This window comes from Larus michahellis, chromosome 8, assembly GCF_964199755.1.
Source record: "Larus michahellis chromosome 8, bLarMic1.1, whole genome shotgun sequence".
NCBI lineage: Eukaryota > Metazoa > Chordata > Aves > Charadriiformes > Laridae > Larus > Larus michahellis.
In genome coordinates this window covers 39,621,577-39,641,439 of record NC_133903.1, presented here as the reverse complement: position 1 = coordinate 39,641,439, position 19,863 = coordinate 39,621,577, and the positions used below count along the sequence as shown (strand labels likewise).

The 19,863-nt window shown below is 36.8% G+C and overlaps 1 protein-coding gene across 2 annotated transcripts in view; it reads left to right on the top strand.

Moving 5' to 3' along the window:
* ZNF326 (zinc finger protein 326) overlaps positions 1-17,585 on the top strand; it is a 30,557-nt gene extending 12,972 nt beyond the window's left edge. For both annotated transcript variants that reach the window (XM_074599315.1, XM_074599314.1), the window contains 8 exons: positions 1,514-1,548; positions 2,490-2,577; positions 4,806-4,920; positions 5,730-5,877; positions 6,209-6,308; positions 7,682-7,812; positions 8,905-9,000; positions 15,777-17,585. In XM_074599315.1, the coding sequence (XP_074455416.1) occupies positions 1,514-1,548; positions 2,490-2,577; positions 4,806-4,920; positions 5,730-5,877; positions 6,209-6,308; positions 7,682-7,812; positions 8,905-9,000; positions 15,777-15,941 (878 nt within the window). In that variant the 3' untranslated portion in view covers positions 15,942-17,585. The remainder of the gene's footprint in view (positions 1-1,513; positions 1,549-2,489; positions 2,578-4,805; positions 4,921-5,729; positions 5,878-6,208; positions 6,309-7,681; positions 7,813-8,904; positions 9,001-15,776) is intronic.
* Positions 17,586-19,863: the final 2,278 nt, after the last annotated feature.

Here is a 19,863-nt window from a genome sequence, read left to right as displayed (position 1 = left end):
GGAGAGGAAAAGGGAGGCAAACTGAGAAAACTGAAAATTGTTAGGGAATAATTTATGAAAGTCAGAGAGAGATTGCTCGTTCTTGTAAATGAAATTCCATAATGAGCAGAAGAACTGGAAATACGATAAATAACATAGGAATATAAATTGCAAAGCGTTAGTAGTGCTTGGTTTGTTTAGCTTCCCTAAAGATGTCCTACAACTTCCTGTGCACCCCCAGCCTACTCACTGGCAGGCTGGTGTGAGGAGCAGAAAAGGCATTGACTGCTTAGCAGCAACCAAAAACATTAGTGCAGAACCAACACTATTCTCATCCCAAATCCAAAACATAGCAGTACACCAGCTACTAGCAAGAAAGTCAACCCTATCCCAGCCGAAACTATGGTAGACTCTTAATAATTTTGATACTGTAGGCAAAGCTGGAGAAAAAGATTCACTAATGAGGTTTGAATAAATTACTTGCTTTGAGGGAATGTAAAGTTGAGTATTAAATATTATGAATGGCATGTACAGCAGTCAAATTTTAGTTTTTTATACTTGTAACTTTCTCAGTAATTTGGGTCTGCAATGTTTTATACAGTTAGATTTCAGATCACCCCTTAAAAATGTTTAAAATTACTTTAGCTCAAAGCTTGCAAGGTAAACGCACAGACTTGGGAAGAACTTCCACATGAAAATTTTATGTTTGACTTTGTAGTTCTAGTTAAACTACTGTATATTACAGAACTTAGCTTTGGCTTCAAGAGTGCTGTAAAAATTTCAGGCAGTGGGTGTGTAGAACACATTCCTCTACCTTTTGCACAGGGAATGTTACTGCTGGATTTACCAACTTTGTTTTGATGAAATGGGTCTGTAAAGTACACATCCAGGTCTATCAAAGACTTACATCTCAAAGGTCTCCCTCTTAGCTTCTTCTTTCAGCACTTTTGTAGGTTCTCCTTTTCTAAACTGCCTTCAGACAGAGCACTTCTAGCTTATTATCTGTTACCCCTCACTGACTGCCACGGTCCAAGGACCGATGTACTACATAATACTGAAGTTACTTTAAGAAGTTGAGGAGATAGCGCCTACTAGAACCCACTTTTAATCAGCCTGTCCTGTGGCTTTGAGGTTGGGGGGAAGAAACTATTGGGTGGCTTAATACAATTTTCTGAAACTTGAACTGAAAGGTGCTCTAAGCAGTATCATGTGAAGTGAGTGACAATTAACAGAAAATTGGTATACAGTATATGTATGAAAATATCTCAAAATTTTATTTCCTTTCAGTCTTGACTTTCTTGTTTTATTGAGTTAGATGTAGGTGACTGCATCTAGAAGACTGTTTAGTTTATATTCCTAAGGATAACTGATTTTACATTTGTTATTATTACTAAAATATGATAAATTATAAACGTAGACTGTACTAGCTGCCTAACAAGGAGAATTTTTTTCATAACTATCTTATGCCCTGAAATAAACTGAGAGTGTTAGTGTTTCTTGCATTATTTATTTCTTTCTCATTTTATGTTTATAGACATGAAGACATCTTTCCAGGATTCTACTATAGAGGTAAAGATTCCCGGAATTGGAAAGCGTTTGTGATTGTTGCAGAAGTTTGCACAGTACACTTTAAGACGAGTAATTATTCAGCTAGAGTTAGGGAAACTAAGTACTACATAAGTTTTTCTAAATATGATTTTTATTTTTTCACTTTATCTAAAACTGTCCTGTCTTGGTGGCAGTCTGAAATCCTTGCTGATTTAAAATGAAAGATGTAGCTTGTGCAGATAGTCTGGAAAATGAATTTTAAAGTGTATTTGTAGACCCTACTTATAATGCACAGACAGCTGTCATATGAACGCTTCTCATGTTGTCATAGGTAGTCAGCTTGAATTCATACACCTATGGCCTGCTTGGATGGGTTGAGAAGTTAAGTACAAAATGACAGGGAGATTTCTAAACAGCAGTGAGGAAGAATGGATAAGACATAAGGCACATCAAGGAGAGAGGGTAAATAAAAAAAGAACCAGTCTTAATAGGTTTTCTCTGGTAGGGTACAAAGATTAATTCCCACCTACGGAAAGATCAGTTGCAACAATAAGTAAGAACGTGATTAGTGAGCTAAGCGTGTATGCATATGCTGGTTCCATGTTGAAAGACTGGAACGTTATTTTCCTTCTCTTTGAGTCGATGCATTAATATATTCTCAACTAAGCATTTAGAAGTCTGAATTAGAAGTCAGAGTACTTACACAGAAGACAGTGAGAATTTTGATTGTGAAACTAATTCACAAAGACTTCAAGATATTAAGGAGAAATGGATAGCTTGAAGTGTTTGTACACAGAGTCTAACTAGATACTCGATTTGCTTTCTTCTGTTGTCATATTTGGTAAAAATAGCAAGTAACAGATTAGTGGAGCTAAAGTAATTTCCACTGTCTTTTTCTGGATTTAGAATGATGTTTTGTTGTGGTTTTTTTCTTACAAAATTTATGGATTTGACTTTATTAGGAAATTGAAGTGGACACAAGTGGTGCAGTGGTTATATATGAAGACTTTACAAGAGATGCTTATGATCTTGGATATCAGACCTTTGGAGGTAAGTCTGTTTGCTTTGTCAGGTAAGGTATTGTATTTGTGTGACTTTGAGTCAATAGATTTAGCAAGCGTGTATGTATGACCTCTAATAGTTACTGAGTAGCATGACTACTTCTTTTTAAACAGTTTATTAACTTAGGCCGTGAAGATTATTGTTTGTAACATCCATCCATTGCTGGTTTTGTTCTTTACATGCTTATTGTATCATCTCTGTATGTTGTTGTTGTTTGACTTGTTTTAATTTTTGTGAAATTAAACTAAATAGTCTTCTAATACTTACCGCCATTCCATTGCTTAAATGTTGTTATCCCACCAATTCCTTATCCATATCCTACTATTTATCCCACTAGCTGATCAACCTCACCCTTAAATCCTAGGTGAGGCGATTTATAAAAGTGGGTTTAGCTAACTCGGAGAGCTGCTCTCAAGAACATAGGTTCTATTTCATATGCAGTCTTAATGAAACAGGTTAATTATTAGATAACATAAAATCAGTTGAAGTGTATATTAACTGTAGTGATTTCAAACACATACACAAAGAAATCCAGTGCTAAGGCTGAAACTATTTTTGGTCCTCTTTCCCTCCTGTGCTGCCCTATTGTGTATGTAGTCTAATCTGACGGTAAGGAGTGCTGGAAATTTGTAGCCAATTGATTAGAGTTTCTTTTCTTGAAGTAGTAGTAATGTTTTTTTTTTAATTGTGTGGGTTTTTTAATTTTTAAGTTTGCGTAAGTGCACTGAAGGAAGGTGGGAGTCCCAGTTTATATCCAGATTAAGGCTTCCATTCCCCAGCTTCTAACAGGACAGGTGCTTGAATTTGTGAGCTTGAGGGGTAAGATATAGGCCATTTCACTGCACATAATGTCATACTAGATGATTTTTACAGCAGTAAAACAAATGATCCTTTGCACGTTTCCAGGGTTGGTGGTAAGGCACGAAGTGAAATGTAACTCCTGAGATCAGTAACAGGAATTGCGTCTGTGGGTGGGTGGTTGTTTTTTGTTTTCAAATAGAATTAAAAAAAAAATCTTCTGGATGGGAGTAGTTCTCCTGTCTGGATCAGAGTAATTTTTGAAACTCTTTGCTACAAAATTAAAAACTTCAGGGTAATCAAGAATGAAGTGTATGCTGTTAGTGGAAATGTCTTCAATACTCGGTGACACTTCTAGAGTCACAGAGCTTTTTGCAGGTCCCCTATTTTTTTTTTTCTTGCATTATGCTGCTGTACGTTCTTTTCTGTTGCTGTTTGCATGGAGGCAGAGAAAAACTAAGTGATCATCTTTTTCCTGCTCTAACACTACTCACTGAATAATATTCTAATTGTTTCACTTTGTCCATAGGCTTTTAAAGCAGACATAAGAAAGGCAAACATAAGTACACTTATGCAGAAATTTCAGTGTCCTTAGTCTTTAATGTTGCAGAACTAATTTCTGGTCATTTATTTGTTTGCACTCTTACTAACATGCCAGGCGATAATGTAATGGGGTTCTTTGAAGGTTTGCTTGGGTTTTTGTTGTCTGGTGTTTTGGTGTGCGGGGTTTTTTGTTGGCCCCAGCTGGCTCTTCCGTCACTGGTTTACTTCCTCATCTGAAAATCTTTGGAACGTTTTTTCTGTGAAATCAAGTGAAGTTTAGTGGGGAAAAATAATAAAGTTGTTGAAGTTCAAGTTGGGTACCATACCTTAATGAAACACTACCTTGTGTCCTTTATGAGAACCTTTGCTTTTGGTCTTGGAAACTGCCTTCTCAGCAGAAGAGAATAGCTTTAGATAGTTTTTATGTAGAGGGATTGTAGCAATGGTGTTCTGAACTCATGGAGAGTTTTAAATAATGTGTTTCTCCCCATGCACCCCAGTACCCTTGCCTGGTCACTTGAGGTCTTTAATAACTAGGCACAACAGGGTAGGGATTGCTTTAACTCTGAATTTTCTTATTTTTATAGTGTAATCTAGAGTGTAACCCGTTAACTACTTAGTTTGCATTGTTGAAAGCAAATATTTAAATTGGTTGTCTTTAGAGGAGGAAAACATAGCAAAACTTCCGTGGCATTCAAACAAGCCATGGAACCACTTTGGTATAGCATCTTTCTCTGCATTTTGAGGTGTTTGTGGAGGAGAGAGGGAAGACAGATGCTTTATTGGGTTGGATTTTGTTGATGGTTTATTTTTGTTGATGGTTTGTTTTTTTTCCTGGAACATGATATTTAAAAGTCCTTCTATTGTATGTTAAGATGGTAAAGGAGAAGTTAAAAGTGAGGAAGAAGAAAAGCGGCGAATTGAGGCCAGAAGAGAGAAGCAAAGGCGTAGAAGGGAAAAAAACAGTGAAAAATATGGTGACGGATACAGGTTTGTGCAATAACTTCTGTCTTGTGTGCGGTGTTTTTCTTCCCCTTTAGCCTAATTTCCTAACGCCTTCTTCCCCACATCAGTCCACACTTGAGAGGCAGCTTAGAATGGCACTGTTTTTGAAGTATATATTTCAGTTAAACATATATTCACGCTGGCTTAAGCTGTTAGAAATTGACTTTATTCTGGTTTTATATGTATTGTGAGCTATTTTATATCAAAAACAAGTAGATAGTTCTGTAACTTTCCTTAGTCTTGCCACAGCCAGGTGGGCTAATGGCCAGCACTGTACAAAACTGTTCTGTGTCAGTGCAATATTTGGATCATAGCGTTAGTGCCTTCTCCTCATTGTACTTAGGAGGCCATGTTTCCTTATAAAGATTATATAGTTTTTGTATGGAAAATGAGCTTTAAATTAATTCTTTTGACTATTTGTATTTACGAAATCATGGACTGGCCTGACTACGAGAAGTACTACAAAAGATGACACAAACTAGTGACCTTTGATAGATAATGTGGCTTTTAAATGGATAGCTTCTGATTTCAACAGTGTCCATCTTTTACATAGATAATTCATTACTCTGAGATAAGCCTGGTTTATATTTGGTTCTTGTAGCAGTTAACCTTCATAATGGTAAAATACTTGGTAAAATACTGGAAATTTTTTTTTTTCATTTTCACTTGGGCTTCTTTAAAGAACGCTTTTCCTATTCCTTTCTGATTAGGTTTGTCAAATCGTTATAGTTTTGAGGAGAGAGGGAAGAATGCTTCTTTAATAGTAATATTATTTAATATATTTCTTTTGATAGAATGGCGTTTACATGCTCATTCTGCAAATTTCGAACATTTGAAGAAAAAGAAATTGAGGCACATCTGGAGAGTGCAGCTCACCAGGAAACATTGGATCATATCCAGAAGCAAACCAAATTTGACAAAGTAGTGATGGAATTTCTTCATGTAAGACAACTGTTTTTTGATCTATATAATACTTTTATATTAAGTTGTAGTTACAATTTAACATTTATCTTCATAATATGCATAATTTAGCATCAATATTCGTTTTGCAGGCAACTTTTGGGACAGCATGTGTTACTAAGTTGACGCAAATTCAGAGTCTGTAAAATAGTGTTACTTTTACAATTAAAAGTAGATGCCTTAAGAAGTAACAGCATTGCTATTTATTACAGAGCTATTCTGACTAATATTTTAAGTATAGGTTCCTATTGGAATATAAACAATTGTACATCAAATATGTTACAATTATATTTTATTTTCTGATTCTCTGTAGGAGTGTATGGTGAATAAATTCAAGAAGACAGCTATGCGTAAGCAACAGACAAGTAACCAAACAGAAAATGCTCAAGCTGCTGAAAAAGATATAATGGAAGGTGAGTAATACTCTTTATGTAAAAGTGCATACTGTGGAGCTCTGCTTGTCTTTTTCTTCTTTCATTCTTCGTTGAATTTGATAAAATGTTTGGATTGAAGTTACTCGTTTTCACACCTTTTCTGTACCTGCCTGGGATTCCTTGCTTCATTTCTGATATAACGTGGAATGTAAGCACAGTGGGAGATAGCAAACTTTACTTATGTTTATGTCCAGGTAGTCTTGTCAGAAGGTAAGGTAGCATTGGGCTAGGTGCCTGACAAAAAGAATTATGTGGGCTTTGGCACAGTCCTGTTCAGTATAGTGCATGAGGAGTGGCAACAGGTGCAAGCAGATAGATTGAAAGAGAGTGTGTAATAAAACAGTAAGGTGATAATGGTGACATATGATGGCAAGGATCTGCACAATGTAAGTGGGACAGTTGCTGTGGTTTTGAGGAACGCTGACAAAAGGAGGAGTTCGAGCACTTTCTTGGCTACCTGAGATGCATCTTGGCCTCAATTTTTTTCCCCTTGGCTGCCCTACAGGCAGTTATCTAGAGCAATTTTTGTCCCTGCCTTGCTGCACCATACCCTTTCACTTTATCCTTTGCTTGAGGGCTTTCAAAAGATGTGCTAGAGTCAGAGGAGACATCTTTTGAGTACCTTTACTTTAGGCAATGTTCAGGTATATGAATGTTACCTTAATTCAATTTTAAATGCTCAAAGCTACTTAAAAACAGGTATAGCCAATAACTTAACAATCTCCCAAATTCTTTTTGTGTATTTTCCTTAAGTACTGGAGAGCTGTTTGCCTTTATGATTAGAATGTTCTGTTGGCAAGCTAATATTTAAACTTCCAAGAGGAGTTGGATTCATGTGCTTCTTCCTGGTCGTGAGGGGAGGCAAGGAAATAAATTAGTTCCTCTTAGGAGGGATAAAGTAAATCCAGCTGGTTTGGTGAAGCTTTGTTTGTTTGTTGTATCAAAATGTGTATTATTAAGGATATTAGTTATTGTTGGTTTTAAATAGACGGCACTTTTGTACATTAAATAGTTCAGTTTGATTGTTGTGTCACTTTTATTTCCCCTCTATTTGGGTAGGTAGGTGTTCATATATCATAACCTCAGACAGCAAACATAATTGTCTGGGTCTCATATGTAGTCTGCGGAGAGAAGGCGTTAGAGTATCCAAGTGAAAAACTTCCTCCTTCAATATTGCCTTCAGACAGCCTATTTTTGATGCCTGAATTTGGGTGAATATTCCCCTGGGGTTTAGTTTGACATGTTTAACAACTGAGATCTCTAATTTCGTGGTATAAAACAACCACTCCCCTCTTCCAGTTCCGTAGAATAACCCTTTTTTTGTTAATGATTTGTTGCATTTTCTTTGGCAGGGGTTACTGCTGATGACCACATGATGAAAGTTGAGACTGTTCACTGCAGTGCTTGTAGCGTGTACGTTCCAGCATTACACAGTTCTGTTCAGCAGCACTTAAAATCTCCTGATCACACAAAAGGAAAACAAGTAAGAGATGACATACTATTAAAAAAACAAAAAACAAACAAAACAAAACCAGAACCCAAACAACAGAAAACAAAGGCAAGCATGATTTAATAGTAGGTCAGAAATGTTGTGGTACCCAGTGCAAGTAATTTCTTAAGTTGTTGATGGTATTACTTGTTCTCAAGAAAGCTAGAATCTCCTTGTTACACTTTGTAAACCTAATGTTTCATTAAGTAGCCAGTGCATAAGCACCCCCAGTTAATGAGATGTTTGTATGCTTACTAGCTGACAGTACTAAGTCACGAGAAGGTTACTAGGAATGATTTTTTAATTTTATGTGAATTTTTTTACTGCCATGAAGTGTTGGAAGTATTTTGTTATTCAAGTTGCAATACATATGTTTCCAGCAAGATAACAAACCTAGTGTCTTTTTTTTTTTTACTTAGCTATTATCTTTTTAATTTGAAGGAGAGTAAGAGCAGTTTAGAACTAGCAGTAGTATGAAATTGGTCCCTGTTACAATTTATAATTATAATTAATAATAATTAATAAAATTATCATTCTAAATTATAATTTATAATGATACACTTTTTTAGGTTGGTAGAAGCGTTGAAAGAGTAGTGTGAGTGGAAAAAATCAGTTACCACAGTAAGCAAGACTGCAAAGTAAGGTTTTGTCTATATATGAGCTTCTGTTAATATGGAATATCGTGGAATCACAGAATGGTTTGGGTTGGAAGGGACCTTTTGAAGGTCATCTAGTCCAACCTTCCTACGGTGAGCAGGGACATCTTCAAGCATATTAGGCTGTGATGCAAAAGCGTCCATGTTATCTCTAAATGAGAACAGGTAATTATTGTTGTAGAGAGGTGCGTGGTTGTAGTTTGTTATATAAGCAAGATGTGAATATATCTTTTGATCAACCTAAGCAACAAAGTGTAGACACAACCAAACTTAATTGAGCTTATGTGGTTTGAACTTAAATGCTAAGACTGAGCATTTCATGCTGCAATACAGTAATTTTTTTCCTTACAGAAACTGACCACGAATTCAAATTTGTGTGACAGTTGTGATAGGTATATGATAATGATTCACTGTAAAACTTGTTTCCTAGGCTTACAGAGAACAAATAAAAAGGGAGAGTGTTCTGACTGCCACCAGTATCTTGAATAATCCTATAGTGAAGGCACGATACGAGCTGTATGTGAAGGTAAGATGCAAATGGGAAAAAAAAAAGTCACCTGTAACGTTTGCTGTGCCAGTATTTCCTCCATGCTGATGGAGTTTAACCTCAGTGCTCTGTCTTCTGGTTCTGCCTTCTAGGTATCACGCAGATTGAATACACTTTTAAAGTATTTTGTCAGTCTCAGATAACTTCATTTGCAGAAAAAAAATACCATCTCCAGATTTACCAGCTTTTGGTTTTGGTTTACCGTTTATATGGCTGTCTAGTCAATTTTTAATTAGATCCTCTTATAAAAAAAAAATCAAGCTTTAAGAAAGCATCAGCAGTGTCTTTATACATGATACTAACTGTAGAGCACAAAACGCTTTAGAAATGAGTCAATCTTTGTTTAGAAGCAAAGGCTTCAGCATGTGGCTTTGTAATAAACTATAGTGCACACACTACTCAGCTACTTTTTATTGCATGGAATTTCTGGTGTTCATGGTGACATACAATAAATGAAAGCTTACAACAGTAGTTGTCGTGATCAGAGAATTTAAAAGGCATGGCAGCCTATTTTGCAGATACGTGGCCTGGGAAACATGTGGACTAATTTTAGTAAAATGTGGGTTTTTTCCTTCTGGGCCAGCAAAGTGACTTTTTCTGTAGTACCATTGTTAGCTATTTCTGGTAGTTACTTTTAATTGGTTTATAATTTTGCCTGTGCCCAAACAATAGGCTCTTTCAGACAAAGCAATTATTGTGTTGCAGAAATATGACAAGGTATAAGCCAATGCAGAAGTTAATTGTGATTGAAAATGTCAAATTAGTCATGTCCTGCAAAATTATGTATGGTTGGGTGTGTGAATCAATTTAAGACAACTGTTCTATATCTGTTAAGAAAAGGCAGCAAATGACCAGATAACCACAGCCTGGAATATCTGAATATATTTCTAGCTGTCTCTTCTGGTGCTCCTTGTGGCCTGGTATTCCTGTGCACTGTCCCGTACAGCCCCCTAGTGGGGGACTGGTAAAAAGGGGAATGGAAATTTGCTGTTAATCAGTTGGAAAACTGAGGAAGACAAAATTTGCAAGATTGTCTTCACAAGGAGACCACTTACATTTTCAGAATGCCTAGCACTGCTATTTCCTGGGGTGGATTGAACTTAATACTCTTTCAGCAGCACCTGCTTAGTGAGATACATCTGGCTTCTGGTTATGCAAATCCCTTTCGTCATTATCCAAATGTATAATCAGCTGCAGACTGAAGGAGTCCAGTTTTATTGTACAGCATGTGATGAATCGGAGCATGCGATGCACGCATTTCATTCCTGCAGTCTTCAGGAGAGTAGGAAGTCCTTGTTACAGCCAAAAATAACTTGCTTTGAGATGAAGGGCAGATGGGCTTGGGGAACACCCCTCCCCACCCCCAATCAAAAATCCCCGAAATTCCAAACAAAGGGGGAAAAAAAAAAAACAAACAAAAAAACTGAAAAAACCCCACCAAAACCCCCCAAACCTATCATTCTGGAAAGTGTTGTCTATTTTGCAAATGCAGCGTGGAAGAAGGAAATTCGGAGCAGGGAAGACCTGCAAGGCCGTTGCATAGATTTGTACCAAGTTGCAAAAGCAGGTCATCAACATCACAAATATCTTTGACAAAATGAGAACAAAATTGCAGGTCAGCAGTTCCTGGTTTTTATGCATCCCTCTTGATACAGTCTGACATGAGCAAAAAGATAAAGTTGAATTAGGGAAAGTTATTTTTCTGTTGAGGTCAGTACTAGAACCACACCCTGCTGAAAGTAGTAGTCACCCATCTCTTTACCACAACCAGTACGTGGGACCCGCCTTCCCCCATTGTGGTTTTGTGTGAAACATTCTCCTTAAGCCATTTCGATTGCTCCATGGAGCTACTGAGTAACTCCTTGGAGGATGACAATTGAATGTAATTTGGGTTGATTTGCTGGCTGATACCTGGCAGCAGGTGACCAATTTGGAGGATATTTGCTATGTGTTGCATTGTCTAAGACTTTTCAAGGCTGAAGGCTCTGGCTAATGTTTGACTGAAAATGAGGGAGTGGATCATGACTTCTGGTCTGGAGTAAGCTAATTGACAAGCAATAACAACTGCTGTCTTAGTTGGGAAACCTTGGCCACTTCTTTTGAGTAAAATGTTATTCTGTCTGACTTATTCCTCTACCCAGTGCTTGATGGAAAATCTCTTTTGCCCTTTGATTTAATCTTCTCTCCAACTAGGGACCGCTCCACATGTTGTTTGCTGTATGTGCAAAAGGAAAAAATGCAAACAGATGCATCCATTTTAAACAAACTTACAGTTTCAAATGTGTTGTTCTACAAACACTCCAGTTTAGTTTTTCTTTAACTGTATGTTTCTAATTTGCACTGTGGAGAGGAAAGCAGAAAGAAAATTTTTTTGCTGATAAACATTTTCAATTTTATATTTAAGCATTTAATTATGAAGTCAGTTTCAGACTTCGGTTTCACTGCAAAATCTTTTTTTAAGAAATAAATGTGAAGCTGGTGGTACTTACCTGTACATGCTAAATAAATACACATACTTGAACCTTTCAGCTAGTTCTGTAAGCTTGGACACATCAGCTGTAGCAAAAGAATAAAGGTTAAATTACCCCTGGTAATTTTCACTGAGTTAAGCTATTTTTTTAATTTCTAATTTTTTTTAAACATGGTAAAGGTGCCTGTGGTGTCCACTGAAAATGGAAGGGTCTATATGGAGTTGGCCTAAAATGCCTCATGTGTTGTGTGTGGGATTTTTGTTTGTTTCAAGCCACTTGCAATTAATGTCCCAGCTCCACAGAAGACAACTTCTGTAAATTAGGTGTTGTGGCTTTAGAAGAGCTCATGGTGTTTATTATAAAGGCTCTGATCTTTGTTATGCTTCCGGTCAGTGACAAGAGTAATGAATGGAAAGGAAAAAAAAAAACAACCAGAGTTCCAGGTAGGGCCAGTGGTATGAGCATCAAGAATCATAATGGTGGAGAATAGCCTTTTTTTTAAAGGTGTCCTTCTTAATTTACTAATGCATCTTCCTTGGGTCTGTTAGTATTGGAATAACTTGGTCCTGTGTACTGTTCTTACAGTCTTCTGCTGGCGCCCACTGTGAGGACTGTCATTTTCTGTATATTGTCTTCTGTCAGGAAATGCTGTTTCTGTTTCCTGTACTGCTGCTGCTTTAGAGCTGGTGTCTGCGTTGTCGAAAACTTTGATGGAATTGTTCCATTGTTGGAAGTTTCTCTATTCAGTTTCCAGAAAACTGCTGTACCAGAACTGAGGTTTCCAATTGTCAAAACTTGCATGTTACTTACCTTCATGATCCTAATGGTGCTGGTGACCATCCTTTACCCTGTTGTATTCCATTATTATTGTTTTTTCAGTTCCTATATTTGAAAATCCAATTCAGTGCTTAAATTAACAGCATATTACTTGTGTGCTGTCCTTCCTATGCAAGGAACCCTTCCACTTAATCTCTTGCTTGATACCTTCATCATAGATCTTTTAATCAAAGAACCTTGAAAGGATTGTTTCTTACCTTGTCTGTTCTTCTTTCCCCAGTGTTGGTCTTGTGTGATACCCTTTTATGCTTCACATGTATTCTTTGTATGATTTTTTTAAAGTTCTTAATATCTCCTTATTCTCCTACATCCATATTGTAAAGAGAGGGGCAGGGAGGGAAATCCACCACAACCCACCCACTCGCCACTCTAAAACAATCATATTAGAAGTTTTATGAACCTGTAGCAAGTCCCTTTATTATAAAGAGGGAGAAAAAAGACAATCTTGTTTCTCAGGCAAGAAGTTACCACTTGATGAAGTCATGTAAGTCTCTAATTTTGGACCATTTAGAACTTCCTAGATGGAATGATGTCTATGATAAGCTGCTTGGATGTTGCTCAAGAGAAGCATCATAGAGCTTGACATTTTCTGTTACTATATCCCAGGACTGTTTGATCATGTGTATTAGTGAAGGCATTCTAAAGTTTACCAGTTAGGTAGGCAGACTTTGGTATCTTTTTGGGTCAGGTTTGTGAGACCTGTTATAAATAGATCTAGAGAGTGGTTTCTGGGGACATTTAAATCCCAAAGCTTTGGTTGTAAATACCAGTTCACAGTCTTAAGCTTTCTCTGCAATTTAAAAATTCCAGAGACAAGGAACCCAAAGAATGCATCTCTTGGGAATAAACTGCTTATCTACTTGTGTTTTTATGCTCTGTAGGAATCATAAAGTTTTTCTGCAGCAGTTCAGTGGTGTGTCTGTGTTCTTGTTTTCTGTGTGGTTTTTTGTTTTGTTTTTTTAAAACCATCTGGGAAGATGGGACCAGTGTGGCTGTCAAAATCAACTAGCTTCAAAATTGGCACTGCATGCTGTCCTGGATGCCTCTGATGCAACATCACTGCAAAAGAGTGCAGTCGTTAGGATCTTCCCCTTGAGGGCAGTAACTTTTTCCTTAGTCTGAGAACTTGAAAAGTGCATTTTTCTCTGAAAAAAAAACAGTTGGGGAAAGCATCTTTTTTTTGTTGTTGTATAAAGATGTGTTCAGCCAGAAGTAGTGTGCTGAATCCAGTTCTGCTAGGTTAACCAGAAGGAACATACTGTCTCCACAGGAACCAAGTGTAACAATTTTCTGTAGCTTCTCCCCAAGAGTCAGGGACAGTCAGAAGTTGCCTGCAGGAGTGTGGGAAGTAGTCCCTTTTAGAAGTGCATTTTTTAGCTACAATTCATCATTATGCCTAGCCTAGAAGTGAGAGGATTTTAATCTTTCCTTTTGTATCAGATCTATAAAAGGGCTTCTGATATCCTTGTGAAACATTTACAGAGAAAGGCCACGTTTTGTTTTCTTTTGCTAGGAAACAATGCTCTCTATTAGGCCATATGAAACACTTCGTATACCTGTCTTCCCTCTGTAATATCTACTGATGAGCATGTATTTGAAGCAAGCCAGGTGAAGTATTCTTAACTCAGTAATTAGCTTATTTCTGTCTCTAGAAATCCTTGTTCCTGTGCCCAGGTGTGATTGAAGATACTTGGCTAAACACAAGGAAAATGGCACTAGAAGCTTTGCAGTCAGGAGGTCTTTCGCACTTCTGTCCAAAATGGAGTGTAGATGAGTACAGTTTTGTGGAGTTGCACTAATCTTTATTGAATTAAGGTTTGGATGATTAGTCTCTTATTTCAGAATGCTTTTCATTGATGTTGGAATTGAATTGGTTTGGGCACTCACTTTTACGTATGTTGGGGTTTTTTTGTGAAAAAGTTTACTGAGTTAATAAATATTTTTAGTATTTCAATGTTGGACACTTACCTGCTCAGTGAAATACCCCTTGATGTTCTGTAGCCATGCGGTGCTTGACAGTGATAGTGGACCATGTAAAAGTGGCATGGGTTTTAATTGAGATGGGGGGTTTTCTTTTTTTCATAGGGCTCAGATAAGTTATGATACCAGCTTTCTGTGTACTTGACCCTTATGAGAATCTACTTCTAAAAAAGCCAAACTTAGTATCTTAAAGAAGTTTAAATACTGCCTTATTCATGGGGTTTGTATGTGGCAGGTATGTCTTTGATCAGGCTGAGTTGATTGGGCTCGAAGTACCATTTTAGTGCTGTAGTCTGGCCATTACAAAGTATGTGCATAAAATTATCCTGGGACTTGGAATAACATGGTCTTGAAGGATTCTGCTCTCTTTGGGTTACTCTTTAAATCTGAATTTATGATTTTTCTTGATTTTAGAATAACAACAAAGCCAAGTTTTTGTTTAGTGGTATTTGCTAAATGTTTTTGCAGCTTTCTAATTTTTCAGTGATTTGTAGGCCACCTGGAAGACCCTACCTGAAAAATGTAACTGAATTAAAAATACTGATGTTAAGCAAAAAACGACAAGGGGTCTAGTACTCAATTTTTCTTTTGGATCATCTTTTAAATAATATTCTTGAAATCCCAATCCTAGTGTAGTTAGTGATTGGTGTCATATGTTCAGATCAGACTTGCTCTGTCAGGTGCTTGAATGTGAAAGGAGCTTTAGTGAATAAACTCCTAAAACTTCATGTTGTTATTCTTTATTGTTTATTGATTATTCATAGTTCTTAAATATCTGAAACAAGTGAAAGCTGAGGTATGCCTTGTACTGAATTATTGTATGAAACAGAGAAATGTGATACTAGAATGCCAACATATTTAAAATACTGTCTGAGAAATCTGCTTGATAATTTTTCTAGATCAGCAATAGGATGAATTTCAGGATAGTCAATGTAATTAATTCTAGATATTAGATAATTAATTTACTTACAGATAATTTAGATTTCTTTTTCATTTACTGAAGAGTTTGCCTTTTTGATAGAATTATTCAGAGTAAATAAAGACTGTAAATAAGAAAAGCAGAAGGAAACTCTTCTGTTCAGATTCAGTTTTGATTGGGGAGAAAGAGGAAGCAGCTGTAGTTCTTAAAAACGTGTTGAAACTTTACCATGTAACTTTCATTTACTGAATGTTGAAGTTAAACTGAAGTTTGTGTGCTGCGTACTTTGCCTTTTTCTCAATGCCATTTCTACTTTCATTAAAACAGTTTATTGGGATCCCAGTTTCCAGTGTGCATAAAAATGAGGTGTTGCTAATTTTAAATCAAATCTGTTTTGATTTTCTTGAAAAAAATCTTATTAAAAAGCTCTACAAAATACCATAGCATTTCTTAGTCACTGCCCTTCTAATTCACTGAAATTTTAAGTATTCTTTAATTTTATGTTTGAAATAAATATCTAAGTGTTTGTTTTCAATCTTCTGTTTCAGGGTGAAAATCCATTTGAAATTAACGATCAGGCTCAGGAGCAGCAGACGGAAGAAGAGGACAAAGCCGATGAGCCAGCTGAGGGGGAGGAAGAAGAGGAGGAAGAGGAGGAGGAAGAAACTGAAGAACAAACTGACTTCACTTTAGACCACACTGAAGATAACTAAGTGCAAGAAAATGAAAATATATTGGGGGGGAAAAACAGCTTTTTATTTCTGCTCTAAAGTGGCTAAGACTCTTTAATAGTCTCCAATGAAGTTGTTGAAGATTCCCCACCGTGTGCATGCATTCCATTCCGTGGAGAACTTGTTTATATAATTCCTCTGTGTTCCTGATTTTGTTTAAAATGAAATTAAGACTATTTTAGTTGAGCTTTTTATAGCAAACTGACTGTTAAAGCTGATTAAAACATTGTGTTGTATATTTTTTTAAGCATCCTATTTTTTTGATGTGTGTATTGAAAGTTGGATATAATAATAATTCTGGTCTAATCAGTTGAAAAGAAAGGCGGGTCTGTGGGGTAAATATATTAAATGCTGTATGGCATAAGCTTATCATATTTACCTCTTAGTACAGAATGAGTAACTTCAAAAATTGTGCTGTTGAGTGTGGCTGTTTTGGGGACTGCATTGCACTCTGTATAATAGAGTATGTGTTATAATATGCCTTGTAGCTTTTTGTGATAAGATGTACCAGTTTGTAGCAATAAAACACTTAAGAAATGTTGCTGTTTAAAGTGTCCAGAGTTAAGTATTTCAAGTATTTCCCCCAGCTGACTACCACGTTGGTTTCAGGTCAAATTGTGATTGATACTATGATTGAAATTATCTAAAATTTGTAGTTGCATCTTAGTGACTCATGTTATTTATTGCTGATTTTTGATGTATTAAGACTCCACCTACCAGAAGAGATAAACATTTTAGCCTTCATAGTGTGCCATGGGGAAGCATGCTTTCGGTATACTTACATGCTGTGCGCTGTTGTCTATCTTAGAAATTATATGTAAGTATGTTTTTTTTTTTTTTCCCCCACAGCTCCTTCTAATCTAGTTTTGTGTAATGAGTACTGGAAAGGTCTGATTTAACATGTATAAGTACAGTTAAGTAATTTGCATCATTTTTCCCTAAATGTGGTAACTTAACATAAGTAACCGTACAATCTCTTGTGATCATCATGGGAAATTTTTTTCAAAATCTCATCACATCTGTAATTTGTGCACCTTTCTTTTGGAGAACCTTTGTGTTAATTTGTAGCCATTGCTGTATACAGGTGGTGTAAGCAGAGAGTGGACAGAGGTTAGATAGAATTAAAATACTTCTAACCTCAGATGCGGACCAATTTGCTTTTTCAGCGATCTTTTCTAGAATTGGGGAAAATGTGCAAGTATTATGGGGGAATACTTGATTTAGATATTAGGCCACCAGAAAGTTTTGTAGCAGTCAACTCCAAGGAATGCTGTGTATTGTAGTCACTTAACTGTTGCCTTTTAGTGTAGAAAATGTAACATTGTGAGGAAAGAGAGAGGAAACTGAGTTTGGTGCCTTGACCTCTTGTTCTCTATATGGCTTATATTTTTCCATTTAAAAAAAATCACCATGAAGTAGCCTTGACTGTTGTAGCTGTAAGTGGGTTAGCTTGGAATTAAAAGTTAGCATGGGTTGGTTGAAAGATGTGTGAAGCCTGCAGCTGTTGAACAGTATCTCTTTTGTATATGTAAGCATAAAATAACAAAGTACTTCCTAGATCTCCAAATACTCATTCTCCTGTTCTCCATCTTACGGTTAGGATTAAAATTAATATTTGCATTACTTTTAAGACGTAATCTGCCATTCTGTCTTACAAGTTGGTCACTCAACTATTATGTGTTCTATTTGTAGATCTCTTACCCTGCAAGAGGAAGATGCTGATCTCTTCCCAGGCAGTAGGGAATGTATCAGTGTTCTAGAAACTGGCGAGAGCTTTAGCATGAGAACTTGTATGCAGTAGTTAAAAAAGCCTGAGATGCTGCCTAAATTTCTGCAAGTGGTGGGTTTTTTGTCTTTGTCTATAGCTCCTTTACTAGTTGGAGAGAATTAAATTGCTTCTAAGCAGCCACAAAATAAGCCCTTGTACCTAAGATCTCAATACTTTATTTCCATTGCTGTAGTAATTTTACTAACTATGACCTCAGGATCTTTGAACTCTAAGCATTCTTGCCTTCACTGGTAATTGATTTCTTATGTATACTGTTCTCACAGTTCTTACCTATAAAGTGTGTTAAGCGATAGCTTAAACTTAGATGATATATTTTTGGGAGGGAGAGGGGAGGCAATGTGGTTATAATGGGCAAAATCACTTTTTTCTGTAGGCTTAGAAGGAACTTAATGGAGTCCCTGGGTTCCTTTTATAACTAATGTTTAATTAAATTAATTTCCTACATCAGTGACAAAATATGGAAATAATTTCAGAGGGAGTGATGGCTGCCCATTCCAGATGACACGGATTCCTGGTAAGCTCTGTGTGTCGTCCCCCCTTCCCCCCAAGTTATTACAAACTGAGTGTAGATTGCATTTGGTTGTTTCAGAATCTCAGAAATACAGTCTACAGTTGTAGGCAGTTCTGGATGACGGTGCCTGCTGGAATATACAGGTATATTTATTTACACATCCCTGCTAAGACACCTTTCCAGTTTGCTTTGCATTCACCAAAGGACAACTATGTGCTGTCAGCTTCCTGACTGTTTGTGAGTGTTGGTTGCAGTGACATAGGCCTTTCCTTAGATCTTTTTCTAAAGAACCTTGGAATGTTGACTACCCCAAGTGATAAACTTTATAAAACCACGAACAATTTGGCAGCATAATTGTATCCCCCATCCCTAAAGACCAGGTTAACTAAATGAAAGATCAGTGGAAAACTGGACTTGAAATGTAGTTGTTGTTGTCTCATACTCCAGGTGATGACTGGTTATTAGTGGTGTTTCTTGGAGAGTCAGTTGTTTAGGGAAAAGCAATTGGATGCAGTTTAGGCAGCTGGTCCTGTCCTGGAACCAATATTGAGAGGTTTGATAAGGAATTTTGAGGTTGGTAAAAAGTGGCATCAGGTGATGTTAAGTGTTTCAGGATGTTCAAAAACATCTGCTAGGGAATAAAAGTGGTTGTCCTTGATTACAGGCAAGATCTTTCTCTAATCCTGTTCCAGTGCGTGAGCTGTAGAACGTTTTAGTGTCTTGAGTGTGAGAAGGTGTCGTACCTCCGACCTGAGTAGCTAAAACTGCATAGAATGTTTCAGGTGAGGATTTACTTTTGCACAAGAACTGCAAGGATTTGACTTGCACAGTGATACTAATGCTATTTTATTTCTCTTGGAGACACCTCGCTGCATCCTTAATCTTTTACGGGACGTTGCTTAATGGTGTCTTGGTTCATAGTTGTGCTGAAGAACTACATGCAACTCGTCTCATGGTTTAACTACCTCTTTCTGGAGCTAGAACTTAAATCTTCTTGCTCTGGGACATGTTGAGAAAATACTCTGTGGTTTTGTTTGTGTGGGTGTTTTCGTTTGTTTAGGGTTGAACTTGCAAGGTAGAAAGTACAGTAGAAAGAAATACGATGCTTGCCACTTATGCATAGTGAATAACTACCCTGCGTGTTCTCATGTGTATTACAGCCCACACGCAGTAGACTTTTTGTATGCATGTGTACACAGTCATTTTTTTGCTACACAGTATAACTGGAGAACAATCAGCATCACACACATGTAACGTTTGGCTTGTTTTCATGCTGTGCAAAGGATTGAAATCTTGAAATGAGCCTGTAGATTCTTTTGCTTTAGCTTTTCCTGTAGTTAAGCACAATTTAAATCAGAATAAATTAACTCAGTTTTCAGCTTGTGGAAATATTAACTATAGATTTTCTTGCTATCTTCCGCCAACAGACTTCTACAAAAGTAATCAAGCTTTTCTTTCAATGCCAGTCTAATCTTCCAATATTTTTCAGATGCTGGAATGCCTCCTGTTCTTTCTAAGCAGCACTTAAATAAAGGATCCAGAGCTTTTCTTCAGTTAGTTATCCTTCAGTAAATGAAGTCCTCGCCCACTTGGCTTTTAGGATG